This window comes from Anomaloglossus baeobatrachus, chromosome 2 (assembly GCF_048569485.1).
Source record: "Anomaloglossus baeobatrachus isolate aAnoBae1 chromosome 2, aAnoBae1.hap1, whole genome shotgun sequence".
Classification (NCBI taxonomy): domain Eukaryota; kingdom Metazoa; phylum Chordata; class Amphibia; order Anura; family Aromobatidae; genus Anomaloglossus; species Anomaloglossus baeobatrachus.
In genome coordinates, this window is record NC_134354.1 from 348,463,435 (window position 1) to 348,485,310 (window position 21,876).

A 21,876-nucleotide genomic window follows, 5' to 3' on the forward strand; every position below is an offset into this window, starting at 1 on the left:
AAGATGCACTTTTCCTCCCAAAAATTTGGGAGGAAAATGAGGGTTGCGTCTTAAAATCCGAATATAGCTTATCGGGGGGCTGTCTGTGCGGCGACTGGGTGCGTTCGGGCGGCCGAGTGCCTATGGCTGTGTAAGGGCGGCAGCCGGGTACCTGTGGCTACGTGCGGGCAGCCGGGTGCTTGTCGGTGCCAGCTGCCTCTCTGTGCGTGCGGGCGGCCTGCTCACTGTCACTCTGTGCATGCGTGCTTCGGGCATGGGCTGTGCGGCAGGTCTCCCAGTGTGTCCGCGGTCCCAGTTTGAAATGATGGTGCCGGGAGTCAGCGTGTGCGCAGATGGAGCTCTTGGATGAGAGCTCCATCTGCGCACGCACCGCTCTGGGAGTCAGCGCATGCGCAGATGGTGCCCTTGGATGAGAGCTACATATGCGCATGCGCCGCTCCAGGCGCCATCATTTGAACTGGGACCGTGGACACACTGAGACACTCACTGCACCACCACTTACCCGCCGCCACTGCTGCCACCACGGACGCCGCCGCGCCTGCCACCACTGACTACCGTAGCGGCTGACGCTACTGACTCGCCGGCCGCCAGCACAACCTCTGCCTCCTGTGACCCCGCTTCACCACCACTGCTACCCCCCTCCGGTAAGACAACACCGGATTATAAGATGGACCCCATTTTTATTTTTTTATCCCTAAATTTTGGGGTGCGTCTTATAATCTGGTGCGTCTTATAAAACGAAAAATACGGTATTTCTCTCAGAAAATTATTGAAATTACATGTTTTGTTATACACGTGTTTATTTCCTATGTGTGTATTGGAACAATACAAAACAAGCAAAAAAAAAAAGGAAAATTGGCCATAATTTCACGCAAAACTCCAAAAATGGGCCAGATGAAATTGTAAGTAAACAACTTTGTTTCAAGCATGTGATGCTCGTTCAAACTGACCTGTGGCAAGTAACACATGTGGGCAATAAGAAAATCACATCTGAAACCAGATAAAAAGGGCATTATATGTGCCACACTAAGCATGGGGAACAGAAAGAGGAGAGAAGTGTCGAGGGTTTGAGAACCAAAATTGCTGAAAAACATCAACAATCTCAAAGTTACAAGTCCATCTCCAGAGATCTTGCTGTTCCTGTGTCCACAGTGTGCAACATAATCATGAAGTTTACAACCCATGGCACTGTAGAAAATCTCCCTGGACGTGTACGGCAGAGAAAAATTGAAGAAAGGTTGCAATGAACAATAGTATGGATGGTGGATAAGCATTCCCAAACAAGTTCCAAAGAAATTGAAGCTGTCCTGCAGGCTCAAAGTGCATCAGTGTCAGTGCGAACTATCCATCGATATTGAAATGGCAGGAGACCCAGGAGGGCCAAACTGCTTACACAGAGACAAAAAAAAAATCTAGACTGCAATTTACCAAAATATACGTAAGCCATCCTTCTAGGAAAGTGAATTAGAGCTTTTTGGAGAAGCTCATAATTCTACTGTTTACCAAAAACGGAAAGAGGCCTTCAAGGAAAAGAACACCGTGACTATAGTCAAATATGGTGGAGGTTCAAATATGTTGTGGGGTTGTTTTGCTGCTTCTGTCTTTAGATGCATTCACTGTGTGCAATGCATCATGAAAGCTGAAGATTACCAAAGATCGCAATGCAGTGCCCAGTGTCAGAAAGCTGGGTTTGCATCCTAGGTTATGGGTCTTCCAACAGGACAATGATCCCAAACATATTTCAAGAAGCCCCCACAAATTGATGGAAACAAAGCGCTGGAGACTTCTGAGGAGGCAGCAATGATTCTGGATCTAAATCCTGTTGATCACCTGAGTAGAGATCTTAAAATTGCTGTTGGGAGACGGCGCCCTTCAAATATGAGAGACCTGGAGCAGTTTGCAAAAGAAAAGTCCAAAATTCTAAGTGAGAGGTTTAAGAAGGTTGTTGATGGTTATAGGCGATTGACTGCAGTTATTTATTCCAAAGAGTGTGCAACCAAATATTAAGTTGAGGGTGCAAACAATTTTGTCTGGCCCATTTTTGGGGTTTTGAGTGAAATTATGTTCAATTTGCCTTTTTTTCTTTGCTTTTTATGTGTTGTTCCAATACACACAAAGGAAATAAATATGTGCATAACAAAACGTGTAATTGAAATCATTTCCTGTGAGAAATTAATCATTGTTTGGAAAAATTTCGAGGGTGCCAATACTTTCAGCTATGACTGTAGAATACATGTGAAAAGTCATTTAAATTGGTAAAGGGATGCAAGATACATACACTATGTGCATTAGCTCCCCAAGAAAGTGGCATCCACCCAGACACGCGTTTCCACTATTGCCTTTGTCGCAAGATGTCATCAAGGGGGCAGAGGTTAAAAAGGATTCAATCACCAATGACAGGTGGCTGAGCATGGAGTGATGCATGCATATGGGAATATTCATCAACACATCTTGATACATGGCATTATACTTTGTTTTTGTATATATTACGTATGACCAAAATGTAGATCAGAGGTTCACCACTTATATGCTATATGGATATGTGCTGAGAGGAGAATAAACTGGACCAATTTAAAAAGTGGAGTTAGTCAGATTTGGATACAGGACAGTCAGAAGCATAGAGCACTATGACCCTGTAAACTAGTAGATGACATCAATTAGTTGGTCCCTGAAGGACTTTTGGACAAGACAGCAGGTTCCCTTTAACACTAGAAGTCCCAAGAATTTCGAGGTCCATAGGGTTCCAATGGTAGAAATTTTAAATGACCCATGTCTGGGACTTCTAGTGTTAAAGGTTGTTAAAATGATGAAATGCTTAAGGGTTGTCCCAAGAACAATGTTAATCTTAATCAATAGATTTTGGAATAAAAAAAAATTGTTCCTGTGCTGAGATAAACGGATTTTTGTGTACTCACAGTAAAATCGTTTTCTCTTAGCCATCATTGGGGGACACAGGACCATGGGTATTATGCTGCCTATCCATAGGAGGACACTAAGTAGATGCAAAAGCATAGCTCCTCCTCTGCAGTATACACCCCCTGGCCAGGCCAGGCAGCCTCAGTTTTAGTACACAAGCAGTAGGAGAAAAAAAATAGTAAAAACTTCTCAACAGAGAAACAAGAGAAAAGAAGAGTCATAACCAAATAAGGTACTGAGAGAACCAAGGCCCAACAGGGCAACAGGGTGGGTGCTGTGTCCCCCAATGATGGCTAAGAGAAAACGATTTTACGGTGAGTACACAAAAATCCGTTTTTCTCTAACACCTCATTGGGGGACACAGGACCATGGGACGTCCTAAAGCAGTCCATGGGTGGGAAAAGTAAAAAAACAAGATAACGCAACCCAAGGACTAGGAACCAGTCCCAGACAGCCTGGAGCACCTACTGAGAGAGGTGCTCTACTGCTGTTTGCAGAATTTTCCTACCCAGATTTGCCTCAGCTGAAAACTGGGTATGGACTCTGTAATGCTTTGAAAAAGTATGTAGGCTAGACCAGGTCGCAGCCTTACACACCTGTTCCACTGAAGCCTGATGCCGAATGGCCCACGAAGCGCCAACTGCTCGCGTGGAATGAGCCCGCAGCCCACTAGGAATGGGCTTGAGTTGCAAGCGGTAGAGTTCCTGGATCGCAGAGCGAATCCAGCGAGCCAGAGTTGCCTTTGAAGCTGCCTGTCCCTTCTTAGGCCCCTCAGGAATGACGAACAAAGAGTCCGTCTTCCTAAGGGGGGCTGTCCTGGATATGTAATATCTGAGAGCTCTGACGAGGTCTAACGAATGCAGAGACCTTTCCACCCTATGAACTGGGTGTGGATGAAAGGAAGGCAGAACAATGTCCTCGTTCAAATGAAACGGGGTAGGAACCTTTGGAAGAAAATCCAGAAGGGGGCGTAGAACCACCTTGTCCTGGTGAAAGATCAGAAAAGGCTCGCGGCAAGAGTGCTGCCAGCTCCGAAACCCATCTGATGGACGTAATTGTCACCAGGAATGTTACCTTCCAGGACAGAAGAGCAAGGGAGGATTCCTTGAGAGGTTCAAAGGGAGACCTCTGGAGACCGTCCAGAACGAGATTGAGGTCCCATGGGTCCAGCGGCCGATTGTACGGGGGAACTAGATGGGAAACGCCCTGGAGGAAGGTCTTGACTTGCGGTTTTTGAGCCAGGTGGCATTGGTAGAAGATTGAGAGCGCTGAGACCTGCCCTTTAAGGGAACTGAGAGCCAACCCCGCTTGCAAGCCAGACTGTAGAAAGTCGAGAATTCTAGGGATGGCCAGAGGAATAGGCTGGACGTTAGTTTCTCTGCACCATGAAAGGAAGATTTTCCACGTACGGTGGTAAATGCGGGATGAAGCAGGCTTTCGGGCGCTGATCATGGTGGAAATAACCGCGGGGGAGAATCCCGCTCTTGTTCATACCCAGGTCTCAATGGCCATGCCGTCAGCTTCAGGGCTCTAGATGTTCTGATGGGAAATGGGTCAGCAAGTCTGGGATGTCTAGAAGGCGCCGCGGTACGTTTGTGAGCATTTGTACTAATTCGGCGTACCAGGCGCGCCTGGGCCAATCCGGTGCTATCAGTATCACCGGGACTCCCTCTGCCTTGATATTCCTGATTACCCGCGGCAGCAGGGGTAGAGGTGGAAATATGTAAGGCAGGCAGGAGTGGTGCCAGGAGCAGACTAGAGCATCCGCGCCGATGGACTGCGGGTCGCGTCACCTGGCTATGAACGCGGGTACCTTTGCGTTCAACCTTGAGGCCATTAGATCCACGTCTGGTGTGCCCCAGCGAGTGCAGATGTGTAGAAACACTTCTGGGTGGAGAGACCATTCTACGGCGGCCAGGCCTTGGTGACTTAGAAAGCCTGCTGCCCAGTTCTCTACCCCCGGTATGTGTACCGCTGATATCACTGACCCCGTTGACTCGGCCCAGCTGAGGATCTTGTGGGCCTCGAGATTGTCCGATTTGACTCGAATCTGACGACCCGCTAGCAGAGGGCAGAACGCCCTAAGCGCGAGGAAGATCGCACGCATTTCCAGGATGTTTATGGGTAGGGAAGACTCCTGGGGCGTCCAACGTCCTTGAGCAGTGTGGTGCCGGTACACTGCTCCCCAGCCTAGGAGGCTGGTGTCCGTGGTCAGGACCAGCCAGTTCACTGGGAGAAAAGATCTCCCCTTCGATAGGGATGAGGACCGAAGCCACCAGCGGAGTGCATACCTGACTGAAGGCGTCAGGTGAAGATGTTTGTCCAGGGAGAAGGGGCTCTTGTCCCAGGCAGCTAGAAGGACTAGCTGCAGTGGGCGGAGGTACAGTTGAGCAAAAATGTACTGCCTCCATAGCCGCCACCATCCTGCCGAGCACCTTCATGCTGAATCGAATAGAGCGAGACGGAGGACGTAGAAGGCAGCGTACCGCTTGTCGAAGAGCGATCACCTTGTCCTGAGGGAGATAGATCAAGCCCCGACGGGTATCCAGGGACATGCCCAGGAAGGTGATGGATTGGGCTGGGACCGGGGATGATTTGTCTAGAATCAGTAGCCACCCTAAGCGGGATAGGGTGTCCAAGGTGATCTGTACGCTGGTTGAGCAGTCGCGTAAGGAGGGGCCTTGATGAGGAAGTCGTCCAAGTAAGGGAGAACGACTACTCCCCTGGCGTGAAGGACGCTCATGGCGGTCGCCATGACTTTGGTGAAGACCCTTGGTGCGGTGGCAAGGCCAAAGGGTAGAGCTACGAATTGAAAGTGGGAGTCCTGAATTGCGAAGCGGAGGAACTTTTGGTGATCTGGAGCGATGGGTATGTGCAGGTACGCCGCAGGTAGCAGCATCAATGGATGTACTCATGAGGTACTCCGCCGCAGCGGCAATTTGAGCTGTTACCTCTGTGACGGAATGAGGGAACTGGGATTCCTCAAGCGAAGTGTTAAGGGATTCTGCCCAGACTGAGATCACCTTTGCGACCCACACAGAGGCAAAGGAGGGCGAGAGGAAGGAACCCGCAGCCTCAAAGGCAGAGCGGGCGAGGTGCTCCACCATCGGGTAACGACAGGAGCGTTTTTGTGGCAGGGCGGGAGACTGGGGGGGGTCGACCGAGGACGGATCGGCCCAGCCCTTAGGGGCAGGTGGGGCAAAAGGGTACCGGGACTCCATGAGTTTACGGTTACCGAAGTGCTTGTCAGGCTTCTCCCTTTGCTTTGTGAGGATATCCTGAAACTCTGGGTGATCAGCGAAAACCTTTTGGGGTTTCCTTGCCCTCTTAAAGGAGACCACATGGTCAGCGGTAGTGGATGGGGGATCCTCCACATGCAGATCTTGGTTGATTGCTGCTATAAGGGAGTCTATTGCCGTTTGATCATCTGGGGAGGGTGAAACCAAGGAATCATCCTGGTACAAACAGCATTCTCCCTCCTCCATCTCTTCAGAAGCCGTGGAGCGTGTGGGAGAGCCTGCCCTGTGTGCTCCCGAGGGAGAGCCCACTGGAGACAACCGGCCGTGTCCTCTTTTCCTGATCCCTGCAACCGGTGAAGCATGTGCCCGGATTACCTCAGAAGTATCCTCCATAGGGCTATCCTCAGGCTGCGTTCCATCCAGGGACCGAGAAGGGTGTGGAGGACGACATTGCATAGCCAGCACCAGGTTCTGTGACAGTTTTTTCATGGATTGGGACAGAAACTGTGCCCATTCCGGTGGGCTGGGAGCCCTAGGCTCTGGGCTGACGGTTGCGGCGGCGGTGGTGGCAGGGGGGGGTCTTGGGGAGCTATAGGGACACAGGACTTACAGAGAGAAGAGGTGTGTTTACGTGGTAACTCAGCGTGGCAGGCAGTGCAGGCTGAATAATAGACTATGTGGGCTTTAGCACTCTTAGTGCCCTTAGAATTCTGCATGTTCCTAATAGAAGTATGCCAGGAGGAGGAGCAATGCTCAGCAGAGCTGCAAGTGAATCAAGCACCTTACCCGAATCAGCCTATGGCCCTGTCCTCAGGAAGGATGAAGCTCTATGGAGATCTTCGCACGCATTCCTGAGAGGGCAGGGCTTATCGCGGGTGCGGGGGGCGGGGCTTAGCGCTTAAAGATCGCGAAGATGAAGTCAGTGTGCCCCCCCCCTGCTGTGGGTAGTAAAAAACGGCGGGAAGGGAGCTTCTGATAGTTTTCCTCCCTCTCCCTCCAGTCAGCACACAGCTTGTCACTGGTGGTTATCTCTGCCGGATTTTCTGCTAGAGCAAATAAACAGAGCAAATATGAGTCCCTGAGCTCTGTGTACTCCCCCTGCCACCAGGAAATTATCTGTGCAGATTCTCTGCAAACAGGAGTGACTTCCCCCTCCTTCAGCCAGCAAGCTAGAGAAAAGTTAACCCTGTGTGTTCAGGATCCTTCTCTCCTTCTTGCACCCAGCAAGGGACTTTCTCATAATAAATACTGTAGATGTCCTGGGGCCTTCCCTGCAGCGTCTTTTCTCCCTTTGTCTGGGAAACCAGTCAGGGGGGATCTCACCTTAAACACTACTTTCCAGGCAGTGAAAATAGCAGATTCAGCTTGCTGTGTCCAGTCACGCCGGTGCCATATTCAACTCAGAGCCTGCAAAGAGGGGCTGAGGAATTGGTGCCATATTCAACTCAGAGCCTTATGCCCCCCTCTTGCACCCATTTGTCGTCTGAGGCGGCAGCACAGATGTGTTGAAAAGAGCCGCAGTCGACCCTCCTACATTGAGTGTGTCTTCCGGGGCGCCAAAGGAGTCATGAGGGGGGAAAACGTCGTGGACGAGTCTCCCTAGTCCTGGACTGTTTCGGTCTAGGCTGCCATGACGAAGTGGGTTTTGGGGAGAGCTGAGAAGGTCGGTCCCTGCGTAGTCCGCGGCTAGTGGCGGGGGCAGAGCGGGATGTCGACCAACCAAATGAGTTCCGAAAGTAGCGGAACGAGGACTGTGGATGTCTGGTGAAGGTCGTCCTGGGCTTCAGCTGGGGAAGGGAGGTACTTTTTCCTCCCGTGGCGTCAGAAATGAGCTTGTCCAGACGTTCGCCAAACAATCGGTCTGGGAAAAAAGGGAAGGCCCGTGAGAGACTTCTTGGAAGCAGAGGACGGGTATTATCACTCCTGCTGTTTGGAGCGAGTGGATTGCTGGAGGCGAGGAATTCCCCTTCGACCATGGATGCAATAATGGACCTTGGGGACTCCATTCTGAATCTCTGTACGTGCACATGTTTGTTCAGGTGTTTGAGGTACAGGATGGGTCGAACTGACCCCATCCTTTTTGGGGACCACAAAGAGGTTGGAATAAAAACCCCTGAACTTCTCGTCGTCCGTTGCAGGAGGGGGTACGTGGAGGCGACACTCCACGTTCCCGCCCGTTGATGGTAGTGGGAGATCGGTCCCAAAAGGAAACCGTCGCCCTCAAAAAATAACAAACCTTGAAAGGAAGTGCCTCCTACAGACACTAAACTAAAACTGGGGCTGCCTGGCCTGGCCAGGGGGTGTATACTGCAGAGGAGGAGCTATGCTTTTGCATCTACTTAGTGTCCTCCTATGGATAGGCAGCATAACACCCATGGTCCTGTGTCCCCCAATGAGGCGTCAGAGAAATTATTATTCAACATTTACAAGATTAAGTTTCACAATTGGAAGTTATATAAAATGTTCCTGTGCTGAGATAATCTTATATATGTGTCCCTGCTATGTACTGTGTAATGGCCGTGCCTGACTGTACAGGTACATGGTCTGATCACACCACATCTCCTGTGCTGAGATAATCTTATATATCTGCCCCTGCTATGTACTGTGTAATGGCCGTGTCTGACCATACAGGTATATGGTCTGATCATACCACATCTCCTGGGCTGAGATATTATTATATATCTGCCCCTGCTATGTACTGTGTAATGGCCGTGTCTGACTGTACAGGGACATGGTCTGATCATATCACAGCTCCAGGGCAGAGGACAACACAAAAGAGAATATACAGACAGGATAGGATGAGATCACAGCCGATTCTTTAAGGTAAAACATTGTTTAAAAACATGCAGGGAAATGTTTTACTTCACAGAAAGAATTCACTTTGATCCCATCCTGTAATGTCTGTATACATTTTTACTCCCTTCCCAGCCCAGGAGACGTGGTATGATCAGACCATGTCCCTGTACGGTCAGACACGGCCATTTCACAGTACATAACAGGGACATATTTATCTTAGCACAGGAATATTTTACATAACACATCCAATTGTGGAACTTATTATTATTATTATTCCAAGATCTATTTCTAAAAATAAACTTCATTCATGGGACTTTAAGGTTTTTTTTATGGAGCTTTTAGGGGAGCATAAAATGGAAAATAAAAAATTAGCACCAAATCTACATTTCCTGACAAAAAACAGGTTTTCTGCCAGGAGATGCAGATCTGTGAACTCTGTGACCTCACCTTAGGTGAGCTAATTGAGTTTAATGAAATCAACTGAGGTCCGGTTACCTGCTGTCACAGGTGGAGGGCTGTGGGAACCTCCAGCTGTGACCGCAAATAACCCGAGTGACGTCACTGCTCATCGTTGTGGCTCATTCTTTGCCTGAAGCTGACAGCGGGCGGTCACGTTCTATGTATGTAAGCATATCTTTTGTTCTGAGATTTGATGTTTTATTTCAGAAATCTGTGCAAGTAAAGTTACAGAAATGTACTGCTATTTGATAGCAGGCCCAGAATGTATAATATGTGGGTTGGGTTTTGCTAGTTATATTCAAGCCCCTGTCTGACTTCCTAGCTTTGCTAGAAGTTAGATTGTGTGGGCTGCATTTCTAACACGCCACTGTCGCATGACAAAAATGACTCATACCTTGAAAGAGCCCATATAGTCTAGCATCTACTAAGGCCAGACAGCAGACAGGGGTGGGAATAGATAGCAAAAACTGACCCACATATTAGATATTCTGTAGCTGCTATCAATCAAAAGCACATATTTCTGAAATAAAACCTCCAATCTCAGAACAAATGGAATGCCTACATTCAGCATCCTACCACCACTGGCTTTACCTTGATACATGAAAATCGTGCTGGTTGGTTCTCCTTAAATAATTAAAAAAAAAAAAGCGCTGCATGCGGTTCCTCTTATTTTGATACACAGCTAAGATAAGCGCAAGGCTGGGGCTGCAGCCTGTAGCTGTATGCTTTATCTGTGCTGGATATCATAATACGGGGGGACCCTATGACAATATTTTTTCTTTATTTTTACTCCAATCTACAGTGACCCACAGACAGGGTCTGTGATCACAAGCAGGGAGACGCTGTCACACAGGCTTGGGGTGCGTCTGACTGCAACCAATTACAATCGCCAGGACTGCCGGTGGGTGGAGGAAGCAGTGAATATGCAAGAAGGTAAATGAGCGGCTCGGAAGCAGTTACAGACTCAGTAAGTATGGTGCGCTTGCTTTATTATTCCTTTATTGTTTTTTATTTCCAGAGTTGTCATATCCGGATCATTAGCCAGAGTTCCCTAGAGTTCACAGGTCTGACATTTGGATACTTTTGAAACCAAGCGGCTCCGTACTTTTACAGTCTGGGTCTGCCCATTACTATTTGTAAGCATTAAATAGCAGAAACTGCTGCATTCTGACTTCACAGCAATAATCAAGTTTCTAGCCTGTCTCAAAGGACAGTTATGTTTACCAACCTTCCACCAACAAATGTCAGACTTAAAACGTAACCATTGTTATAATTTTTTATTCCATAAATCAATAGTACACATGAAAATAAGCAGCTTTGTATTATATCTTATCAGACAAATCTGCTTCTTTCTCTGCCATAATTGATCAGTCATTATCAAAATTTTCAATTCTGAGGTCAAATCTGTATTCAGTGAAGACTTTCCCATCACTGAGATAGGAGATGGCGGCTGTTACTGATGAGATTCTAGGACAGTGATGGCGAACCTGTGGCACTCCAGCTGTTGCAAAACTACAATTCCCATCATGCCTGGCCATTCAAAGCAAAAGCTTTGGCTGTGAAGACATGATGGGAATTGTAGTTTTGCAACAGCTGGAGTGCCACAGGTTCGCCATCACTGTTCTAGGACGACAGGAGGAGGGAGGAGCTACAGGCAGAGCTCCGCCCCCTCGTCTATACAGAAACTCATCAGTAACAGCTGCTATCTCCTATCTCAGTAATGGGAAAGTCTTCACTGAATACAGATTTGACCTCAGAACTGAGAATTTTGATAACGACTGATCAATTCTAGCAGAGAAAGAAGCAGATTTGTAATAATCAACTTTGTAACATATTTTTTGTGTACTATTGATTTATGAAATAAAAAATAAAATTATGTTTACGCTCAAGCTCAGCTAAAGTCTAAGCATGCTTTCTAGCATACATATTATTATTCTTATTGTTATTATATAATACAATACAATACTAGCTGTATTACCCGGCATTGACCAGGTTAGTAAGTAACTATTCTTAACTATAATAACAAAATAAAATGTGTTAACAAAAAATTATTTTGCACATAATACAGTCACAAACGAAACAGGCGTCCCCACCAAAATCATATTAACTCACACATAAGCTGTCCTATACTAACAATGTCCTTTGTTGCCTATAACAACCAGAACTCCATGACCGCTAACAAAATAAAAGCAGAACTGTGATTGGTTGCTATAGGCCAACTGATAAATATACAGGGTAACTGACAAAACAGCCAATATATTACCTCAAATATCCAAATGTGTGTGTGTCACACTTTCTGTGTGTGTGTGTGTGTGTGTGTGTGTCACTTTCTGTGTGTCTCTTTCTGTGTGTGTGTCTCTTTCTGTGTGTGTATGTGTCTTTCTGTTTAAGTATGTGTCTCTTTATGTGTGTATGTGTATCTGTGTGTGTATGTGTCTCTCTTTCTGTGTGTGTGTCTCTCTTTCTGTGTCTCTTTCTGTGTCTGTGTCTCTCTTTCTGTGTCTCTTTCTGCGTGTGTGTCTCTGTGTGTCTTTTTGTGTGTGTGTATGTGTGTGTGTGTGTGTCTGTGTGTGTCTCTCTTTCTGTGTGTGTGTGTGTCTCTGTGTGTGTGTGTCTCTTTCTGTGTATCTTTCTATGTGTCTCTTTCTGTGTGTGTGTGTGTGTGTCTGTCTCTTTCTCTGTGTGTCTCTTTCTCTGTGTGTCTTTTTCTCTGTGTGTGTCTCTTTGTGTGTGTATGTGTTTCTTTCTGTGTGTCTCTTTCTCTGTCCATAATAGAAGTCTACATTAACACATCTGTTCCCAGTTCCATTGACTTTAATGTAAGCAGGTTTTTTGTCAAATAACCATAAAGTGTGGGATTGGGTTAAATTTTCCCCTCAAAACAATCTGATGTTCCCTGACTCAAATGAGGTGGCTGTGCAAAATTATTGTAAATGTGACAGTGCAGATTCCTTTAGCGGACATACACACACTCAGCTTTATATATTAAATATATTACCCATATTTTCATTATGTAACAAAAATAATGAAGGCAGCACTCCATGGGTAGTGAAAAAGTTCAGACCTTCATTGGCCCATAAAGTAGGTCAGCAACGTTCCCATCCCTAAGGATATTTTTTTAGGGATTGAAATTATGCTGATATACTTCATGGACCAATAAATGTCTGAACTTTTTCACTAACCATGGAGTGCTGCCTTCATTATTTTTGTTCTATATATTGGTAATGGAATAGCTGCCTTGAAGGCTCTGCACCAACAGGTTGTGGATTTATCAGTGCTGCTCGCATTTTATCATTATATATATATATATATATATATATATATATATATATATATATATATATATATATATCCTGGACCTTCTCTGATATTCCGGGTTTTGGGGAAACACCTGAGGTGCACAGCTGCGGGATTAGCACAGCATGGGTGGTTGGGCTGGAAAGCTGAAGCAGGTTCTGAGGGAGTGATATACCTGAATGGTCTAGCACATTCAGGACCTATGCTTTTGACAAGTTGGACTTTTTCTTTCCACACCTGTCTGAAATAAGACTGTGCGTTTGTTTTCAGTGTGAATAAAACACTGATTTTTTGGACTGAAAACCTGTGTGTGCTTCTTTACTATGTCTCTGCCGTTGCCTACCAGAGCTGTTTCCTTTTATATATATATTGTGAGGCAGTGACAGGGGTAATATTTGAAGACCGCTATGTGTCCCCCAGAATGTGTCTGGAAACCCTCTGAGTTTGCTATAGCTATTACTGGGAGTATAGCACAAAGGGTAACAGGGAGACAGATCCCTCCTCCCAGTCCAGGTTTTGTAGCAATCCTCATGTCCGGCATTTTCGTTTAAAATCATGCAGAGCACAGCAGGGTGTGTCTCAGTTGAGAGCCAGGCTTGGTGAAGCTAACACACGCCGTGTGAGCTGGGCTGGCTCTGTGTGGAGTGAACACAGGCCAAGAGTGTGAGCCTAGGAGAACCTTACACAGATCCCTGCGGTTAACGGGGTCCTAAGGTAACAAGACTTTTTGATGCAAAGAATTTGTCTATATGCACCGGCTGTGATCCGGAAGAGACTTTGACAGTGGGAAATTGGATCTATTTATGCTGCAACAATAAATAGACTGTTGGTATGAACACGCTGCTGCCTCACTGCCTCACGTTTTTGCCCAAGCAACGCTGCTACCTCACATTAGCCTGGTTGCTAAGGGCAATGGCCTAAGAGGTACTTACCCGGAAAAAAAAAAAGGAATTTTTTTTTTTTACTGACTGTTTGCGGTGGATCGGCGGGTCCACGAAGCTTACAGGCGTTGCAGCCTGGTTGCTAGGGGCAACAACCCAGTTTTCACATGTTTATGATCAAGCCTGCAAAGTTACAGTTTAACTCAGCAGCCACTATGGAGGATCTTGTAAAGCAGCTGGCCCAGTCTACTGCTCAGCAGCAACAAACCAATGTCCAGCTCCAGCGGGCGTTCGTTCAGCAACAGGAGACAAACAGCTTGTTGGCTAAGCAGCTTTCTGCTCTGCGAGAAGCGCTCCCAGCGGTAACTCCAGGTCATCCAGTCCTTCCTGCGGCCCAGGACAGAGTAAGGGCAGCACTTACGAGGATGAGTGCAGAGGATGACCCAGAAGCCTTTCTCTCCGTGTTTGAGAGGACCGCTGAGCGAGAGAAATTGTCTATCGACCGTTGGACTGATGTCGTGGCCCCGTTCTTGGTAGGTGAACCCCAAAAAGCCTACCTGGATCTCAGCACGGAGGATGCCAAGGACTATGGCACACTGAAAGGTGAGATCCTTGCACGAATGGGGGTTAACACTTATCTCCGGGCCCAACGAGTGAATCAGTGGTCCTTTGAGGAGGGAAAACCTGCACGCTCACAGGCCCATGTCTTACTGGACCTTGTAAAAAAATGGCTGCAGCCGGAGACCTTGAACCCCGGACAGATGATTGAGCGGGTGGTGATTGAACGGTTTGTGCGGACTTTGCCAGCCCCCATTCAACGGTGGGTGGGACAGGGGGACCCCGGTACCCTAGACCAGCTAGTGAATTTAGTGAAACGCTACACAGCTACCCAGGAGTTGGTCCGGGACTCTGCTTCACGGCGGGCACTCCGTAGGGATACGCCCCCTTCACAGTTGGTAAAAGACTCCCGTCCCTCCTCGGGTGCTGCCCCGTCTTCAGCCCTGGCAGAGAGTAAACCCCAGACTAAGGTCAGCAGGAGTCCCGGTTCCCCAAAGTCAGACACCCGAAACAGGGATACCTCTGCTGTTATGTGCTGGCGGTGCCATCAGCTCGGGCATGTGATGGCACAGTGCCCACTCACATCAGAACCCATGGACTGCTGGTACGCTCGCCGGGTATCAATGTATGCCCATACTGTTTGTACCGTAAGCACTGTTACTATGGGGGAGGAGCCCCATCTCTGCAAAGTACGTGTTAATGGCTATACAGCAGAGGCTTTGTTGGACTCAGGAAGTTTAGTGACTCTTGTACATGCCTCCTTGGTCTCCGGGGAAAACCCTACGGGACATAAAGTAGGGGTACTTTGTATTCATGGAGACCTACGTGAATACCCTATGGAAAGGGTCACCATTGCTACCTTGTGTGGAGAGGTTCAACATGAAGTGGGGGTGATGAAAAGACTTCCATATGCTGTTATTTTGGGAAGAGACTTGCCCCTGTTCTGGACATTATGTGGGAGGCGACCTAGCCCTCCGAGGTGTATGATTGAACCAGGCCCTGAGCCGGACGATCCCGACTCAGGGATACCTGCCGTAGGGGTCACCAGTATAGGGACAGAGTGTAACCCTGCCAGGTTCCCCCTAGAGGTAATGGCAGGAGAGGTTAAGCCACCCGAGGCAATCCCGGAGTTGAACGTGTCTCCAGATAATTTCGGAACAGCACAGTTCCGGGACCCCACATTGGCTCCTGGACGTGGAAATGTACAGGTAATTGATGGGGTACCCCAGCGGCCTGGTGCCAGGCTGGAAACTCCCTACATGGCTCTAAAGCGAGAGTTGCTCTATCGGGTTGATACAATCCGGGGGGAAATAGTGGAACAGTTGGTGGTCCCTCAGCCGTACCGCCGTCAGACCTTGGAATTGGCTCATAACCACCTAATGAGTGGGCACCTAGGTGAAGAGAAAACGCGGGAACGCATGTTTCAGCGGTTTTACTGGCCAGGGGTCGGCGCAGAAATTAAGAGGTTCTGTGAGTCCTGCCCAGTTTGTCAGTTGACCGCACCAACGCACCGTTTCCGTAGTCCTCTGATACCTTTACCCATTATAGAGGTGCCTTTTGAGCGGATTGCTATGGATCTGATCGGACCCATTGTAAAATCAGCCCATGGTCACCAGCACATCCTGGTAGTGATGGATTACGCGACACGTTATCCGGAGGCCATTCCACTACGTCACACCTCGGCGAGGCTTATTGCTCGGGAGTTGTTTGCTATATTCTGTCGCGTGGGGTTACCCAAAGAAATCCTGACCGATCAGGGCACTCCCTTTATGTCTAAAATTACAAAAGAACTGTGCAAACTCCTCCAGATCAAGCAGCTACGCACGTCAGTGTACCATCCCCAGACTGATGGTCTAGTGGAACGTTTTAATAAAACTCTAAAGGCTATGTTGAAAAAGGTGGTCTCCAAAGAGGGTAAAGATTGGGACATGTTATTGCCCTATTTAATGTTCGCTATCCGCGAGGTCCCACAATCTTCCACCGGGTTCTCGCCATTTGAGTTACTGTATGGCAGACATCCACGGGGACTGCTGGATATAGTTAAGGAAACTTGGGAACAGGAGCCCACCCCTCACAAAAGCACAGTGGAATACGTTATGGGTATGCAGGATCGTATCACGGCAATAATGCCCATTGTTAAAGAGCATTTGCTGGATGCTCAGGCAGCCCAAAGTACTCAGTATAATAGAAAGGCCTCCATCAGGTCTTTTAAACCGGGAGATCGTGTCTTAAGGCTGCTTTACACCAGGCAATCTATCGTGCGATAGATCGTCGGGGTCACGGTTTTTGTGACGCACATCCGGCATCGCTGGCGATGCCGGCCTGTGTGACACCTCCTAGCGACGCAGTATCGCTCACAAATCGTGAGTCGGGTACTGCTCGTTAGGTTCCATAATATCGTTTACTTTAGTTGACCATCGTTTCCGTGGTAGCACACGTCGCTCCGTGTGACACCATGGGAACGATGAGCAGCTCACCTGCCTCCCGCGGCCGCCGCCGTCTCTATGTGGAAGGAAGGAGGTGGGCGGGATGTTTACGTCCCGCTCATCTCCGCCCCTCCGCTTCTATTGGCCGGCGCCCGTGTGACGTCGCTGTGACGCCGAACGTCCCTCCCACTCCAGGAAGTGGACGTTCGCCGCCCACAGCGAGGTCGCACGAGAGGTAAGTATGTGTGACGGGGTTTACTAACTTTGTGCGACACGGGCAGCGATTTGCCCGTGACGCAAAAAGGACGGGGGCGGGTACGATCGATTGTGAAATCGCACAATCGGTCGTACCGTGTAAAGCAGGCTTTAGTCCTAATACCTACTGCAGAAAGTAAGTTCTTAGCCAAATGGCAAGGTCCCTATGAGATCCGGGAGAAAGTGGGGGAAGTAAACTATGTGTATCAGCCAGGTAGAAGAAAACCAGAGCAAATCTACCATGTAAACCTGCTGAAGGCGTGGAAAGACAGGGACTGTATGGTGGCTGACGTAACGTTGGACCTAACCTTTTCAGGTGCCTTGACAACAACAAAGGAGGAGTCCCCTGATGATGAATTGGGAGTGAGGATAGGGGATTCTCTCTCAAAACAGCAGAGACGGGAGTCTCGGAGATTAGTGCAGCGGAATACGGATGTGTTCTCAAGCCTACCCGGCCGAACAACCGTAATCCACCATGATATTGTCACCGAGCCTCAAGTAAGGGTACGCCTGAGGCCATACCGGGTACCAGAGGCTCGTAGGCAAGCCATTGTGGAGGAGGTAAAAAAAGATGGTCCAACTAGGGGTTATTGAAAAATCCACGAGCGAATGGGCCAGTCCCATTGTGCTGATCCTGAAACCAGACGGTTCTTTAAGATTCTGTAATGACTTCCGAAAGTTAAATGAGGTAACGAAGTTTGATATGTATCCCATGCCCAGGGTCGACGAGCTGATAGAGAGACTGGGACGGGCCCAGTACTTCACGACTCTCGATCTCACTAAAGGTTACTGGCAGGTGCCGCTGACAGAGGCGGCAAAAGAAAAGACCGCTTTTGTCACGCCAGGGGGGCTCTATCACTATGTCGTCTTGCCATTTGGTTTACATGGGGCTCCGGCCACGTTTCAGAGATTAATGGACATAGTGTTAGAACCCCATCAACCATATGCCTCCGCATATTTGGATGACATCATCATCTATAGCAGTGACTAGAGCACCCGGTCACCTATTTGAGTAGAAAACTCACCTCGGCAGAGAAGAACTATAGCATAGTGGAGAAGGAGTGCCTGGCCATAAAATGGGCTCTGGAATCCCTACGCTACTACCTGCTGGGGTGACACTTTCGCCTGGTGACAGACCACTCCCCTTTGGTCTGGATGAGGAATGCTAAGGAGAGAAATGCTAGAGTCACCAGGTGGTTTCTCTCCTTGCAGAACTTTCACTTTTCTGTGGAACACCGGGCTGGTAGGTTGCAGGGCAATGCGGATGCCCTGTCCAGAGGTCCCTGTATGTTGGCAAAAGTTCAACCCCGCCCGTTTGAACTGAGGGGGGGGATATGTGAGGCAGTGACAGGGGTAATATTTGAAGACCGCTATGTGTCCCCCAGAATGTGTCTGGAAACCCTCTGAGTTTGCTATAGCTATTACTGGGAGTATAGCACAAAGGGTAACAGGGAGTCAGATCCCTCCTCCCAGTCCAGGTTTTGTAGCAATCCTCATGTCCGGCATTTTCGTTTAAAATCATGCAGAGCACAGCAGGGTGTTTCTCAGTTGAGAGCCGGGCTTGGTGAAGCTAACACACGCCGTGTGAGCTGGGCTGGCTCTGTGTGGAGTGAACACAGGCCAAGAGTGTGAGCCTAGGAGAACCTTACACAGATCCCTGCGGTTAACGGGGTCCTAAGGTAACAAGACTTTTTGATGCAAAGAATTTGTCTATATGCACCGGCTGTGATCCGGAAGAGACTTTGACAGTGGGAAATTGGATCTATTTATGCTGCAACAATAAATAGACTGTTGGTGTGAACACGCTGCTGCCTCACGTTTTTGCCCAAGCAACGCTGCTACCTCACAATATATATATAAATATAAATATATATATACACATACATACAATGTGTCAGTTGCTTCAGGGCAATCATATGCATCTTTACAGTTTCTTAATGTTCTATTGAAAAAAAAAAACAAAAACATAACCAATCTGTTCTCCCGCCACACACTAGCTGGTAAGGTAGTGACTATTACCGCCAGCTGCCCATCAGTAGGAGGGTCATGCCATGTTGTACTGACACTTGGGTCCGTGTGTTATTCCACCTCCGTCAGCCCATGCCTGAATGATTAGGAACAGCCCCAGTGAACTCTGTGCGGGCTTGCTGCATGACCCGAAGACCTTGGACTACACGGTGATACTGAAAGTGCAGCGTTGCATTGCAACATCGCTTCTAATGGATTCCTACGGAGTCACATTGCAACTCACCGCAACTGCAATACAGTTACAAATGTTTCCAAATGTGTTGCATTTTCTTTTTCGAGGGTTGTAAGTCGCACGCTCTCTTACCATCGACTTCAATGCAAGTTGCACCAGACACGTGACTTGTCTGCAACTTGCCTATTTTATTTACACCTCTAAAATAGTCATGCAACCTCAAGTCACAGATAACTTACACAGATGTGTTTGCCATGCGACATTTCAGTGACATGTCACCGAGCAGCCCTAGCCTTACTCTGACAATTAATACCCAAAGGAATACAAGTGGCGGAAGATTCTAGAAAGCAGTAGATCACAGAGTTCAACAAAAGATAGCCTTGATTATCCTGAGCCTCTCAGATTGAGGTGGCTGGAATTGTGCTTTAAAAAAGGTAATACTTGTAGGAGTTTAGTAAGTTATGCACCCAACAGATATTATTAGAGATCCACCCCCAAAAATATTAATCTGTAAATCAGGGAGGAAGCGGAGTATAAAGTGAGTGTAAATCGGAGAAATCTGCTTCATCTCCTCCTGGATTTCTCTTTCACTTACAAATCATGGGTAATCTGTCATCAGTGAATACGGATTGTCACATTACTATAGAATTTTAAAGACACCAACTGTCCTCCTGTATGGAGAGGGGAGGAGGAGCTGGAGGAAGACAGACTTTCTGCTGCAAGTTCTCCATAGAACTTCATGACCACCAACTGTAATCTATATTAGGAATGAGAAAATCTGATTTTCCCAGAAGACAGACTTTACCTGTGAACTGAGAATTTTGAGAATGGATGATTAGATAAGATATATTACATATTTTCACATGTACTGTTCATTTAGGATAGAAAAAAAAAACAATGGTTACTCTGTAACTGTTGTTTCATGAGAACCTGCAGCAGAATGTCTGTCTCTCTCTAGCGCCTCCCTTCTCCATAGAAGGTTCTGAACACTAACTGTCATGCAAGTCAGTAATGTGAAGATCTGCAATCACGTAAGTCAATTTTTACCCATGAAGTGAAACATCAATCCAGGAGAAAGAATGGGATTTCTCTGGAAACATATATTAGAAAGCTGCCAATTTTCATATGTACTATTGACTTACTAAATAAATATTAAAACAACAGTTACTCTCTAAAGATAGCTGCTCTCCATAGAGCTAAAATATGTAATACAATCAAAGACTTTTCACCACACTAATGTCCCCGTTTAGAGTACATCTACACTCTATTGTGTCCATTTTAAGAAGGAAATAGTGACAGGTTCCACTACAGGTCAAAAACAGCGTTTTGCAATTAACCCTACTCTTCACTCACCTTTTGGGGGCATAAACTTATGTCCAGTTTTTTCACACCATCCAACGGGATGTATATCCAAAGAATCAGCATTAACCCAAAAATCATAGCAGTCAGGATACCCATCAAAATGAAGTCGGATTCGATAGCCTTGAACCTAAAAAAAAATAAATAAATTAAACATGAAAAAAATAAGATAAATCAATCAATTAAAATTAAACTGAAGGCAATAAGTGAGAAAAGCAAAAATGTATACACTGTTACAATACAGAATATGAATCCTCAGGTCTTAGTGCAATCACAAATGATGGTATCCAGACCAGAATCATATATATATATATATTTAAAAAATAAACAACGAAAACTTAGTAAAAAATAACTGTGCAAACCAAGTACAACATCTTATAGGAGTCATATCCCTAATAAAAGCAGGATAGATGGAATATAAGACCAGGGAGCGTGCACTAAATTGTTCGCTGAAGCCAATGGTGCTTTCAGCATCTTATTAACATACTTGAATAGAGAACAATTTAATGAAAGTAACAGATTTGGACACCAAGTACAATTTTTATTAGGGCTATGTTCTCCATAAGATACTCTGCTTGGCTTGAACACACATTTTGTACTGACAGAGTCCCTTTTTAATAAACAAAATTTAAGTGATGGAATATTTCTATCAAAAAGTGTTGTTGATTAACCCCTTACCGACCTATAATGTACAGTTACGTCATATGCAGACTGCGCGCTCAGGAACTGAATCCACACCTTTGCTGGCAGATGATGACCGATATTTAGCAATCATCTGCCTCAAACAGCCACAGGTAGAGAGGAGCTCCGCACATGGTTGTTAACCTATTAAAGGCTGCTGTCAATCTCGGACATCAAATCACATGGTAAAATGAATGGTGTCATTCTAAAGTGCACCGTGTTACGCAAAAAACAAGCCATCATATACCTATGTTGACGGAAAAATAAAAAACTTGTGGCTCTTGGAAAAAGCGAAAAAAACGAAAAATGGAAAAAAGTTATGTCAGGAAGTGGTTAATCAATGTATTTCTGACAACTAAAACTGCATTGCTCAGAAAAATGGACAGTCCCGATTTCCTTCTTCACAGGTTCGATATATTCAATTGAGCCAAACAAAAAGGGAATTTTGTTTACTTACCGTAAATTCCTTTTCTTCTAGCTCCTATTGGGAGACCCAGACAATTGGGTGTATAGCTTCTGCCTCCGGAGGCCACACAAAGTATTACACTTTAAAAAGTGTAACCCCTCCCCTCTGCCTATACACCCTCCCATGGATCACGGGCTCCTCAGTTTTGGTGCAAAAGCAGGAAGGAGAAAACTTATAAATTGGTCTAGGGTAAATTCAATCCGAAGGATGTTCGGAGAACTGCAAACCATGAACCAAAAGAACAATTCAACATGAACAACATGTGTACACTAAAAAACAACCAGCCCGAAGGGCACAGGGGTGGGTGCTGGGTCTCCCAATAGGAGCTAGAAGAAAAGGAATT

The 21,876-nt window shown here is 46.8% G+C and overlaps 1 protein-coding gene across 2 annotated transcripts in view; it reads right to left on the minus strand.

Annotated features, from left to right (window-relative positions):
* Window positions 1-21,876, minus strand: part of L3MBTL3 (L3MBTL histone methyl-lysine binding protein 3) — a 126,114-nt gene that overhangs the window by 48,173 nt on the left and 56,065 nt on the right. For both annotated transcript variants that reach the window (XM_075335992.1, XM_075335991.1), the window contains one exon: window positions 20,381-20,516. In XM_075335992.1, the coding sequence (XP_075192107.1) occupies window positions 20,381-20,516 (136 nt within the window). The remainder of the gene's footprint in view (window positions 1-20,380; window positions 20,517-21,876) is intronic.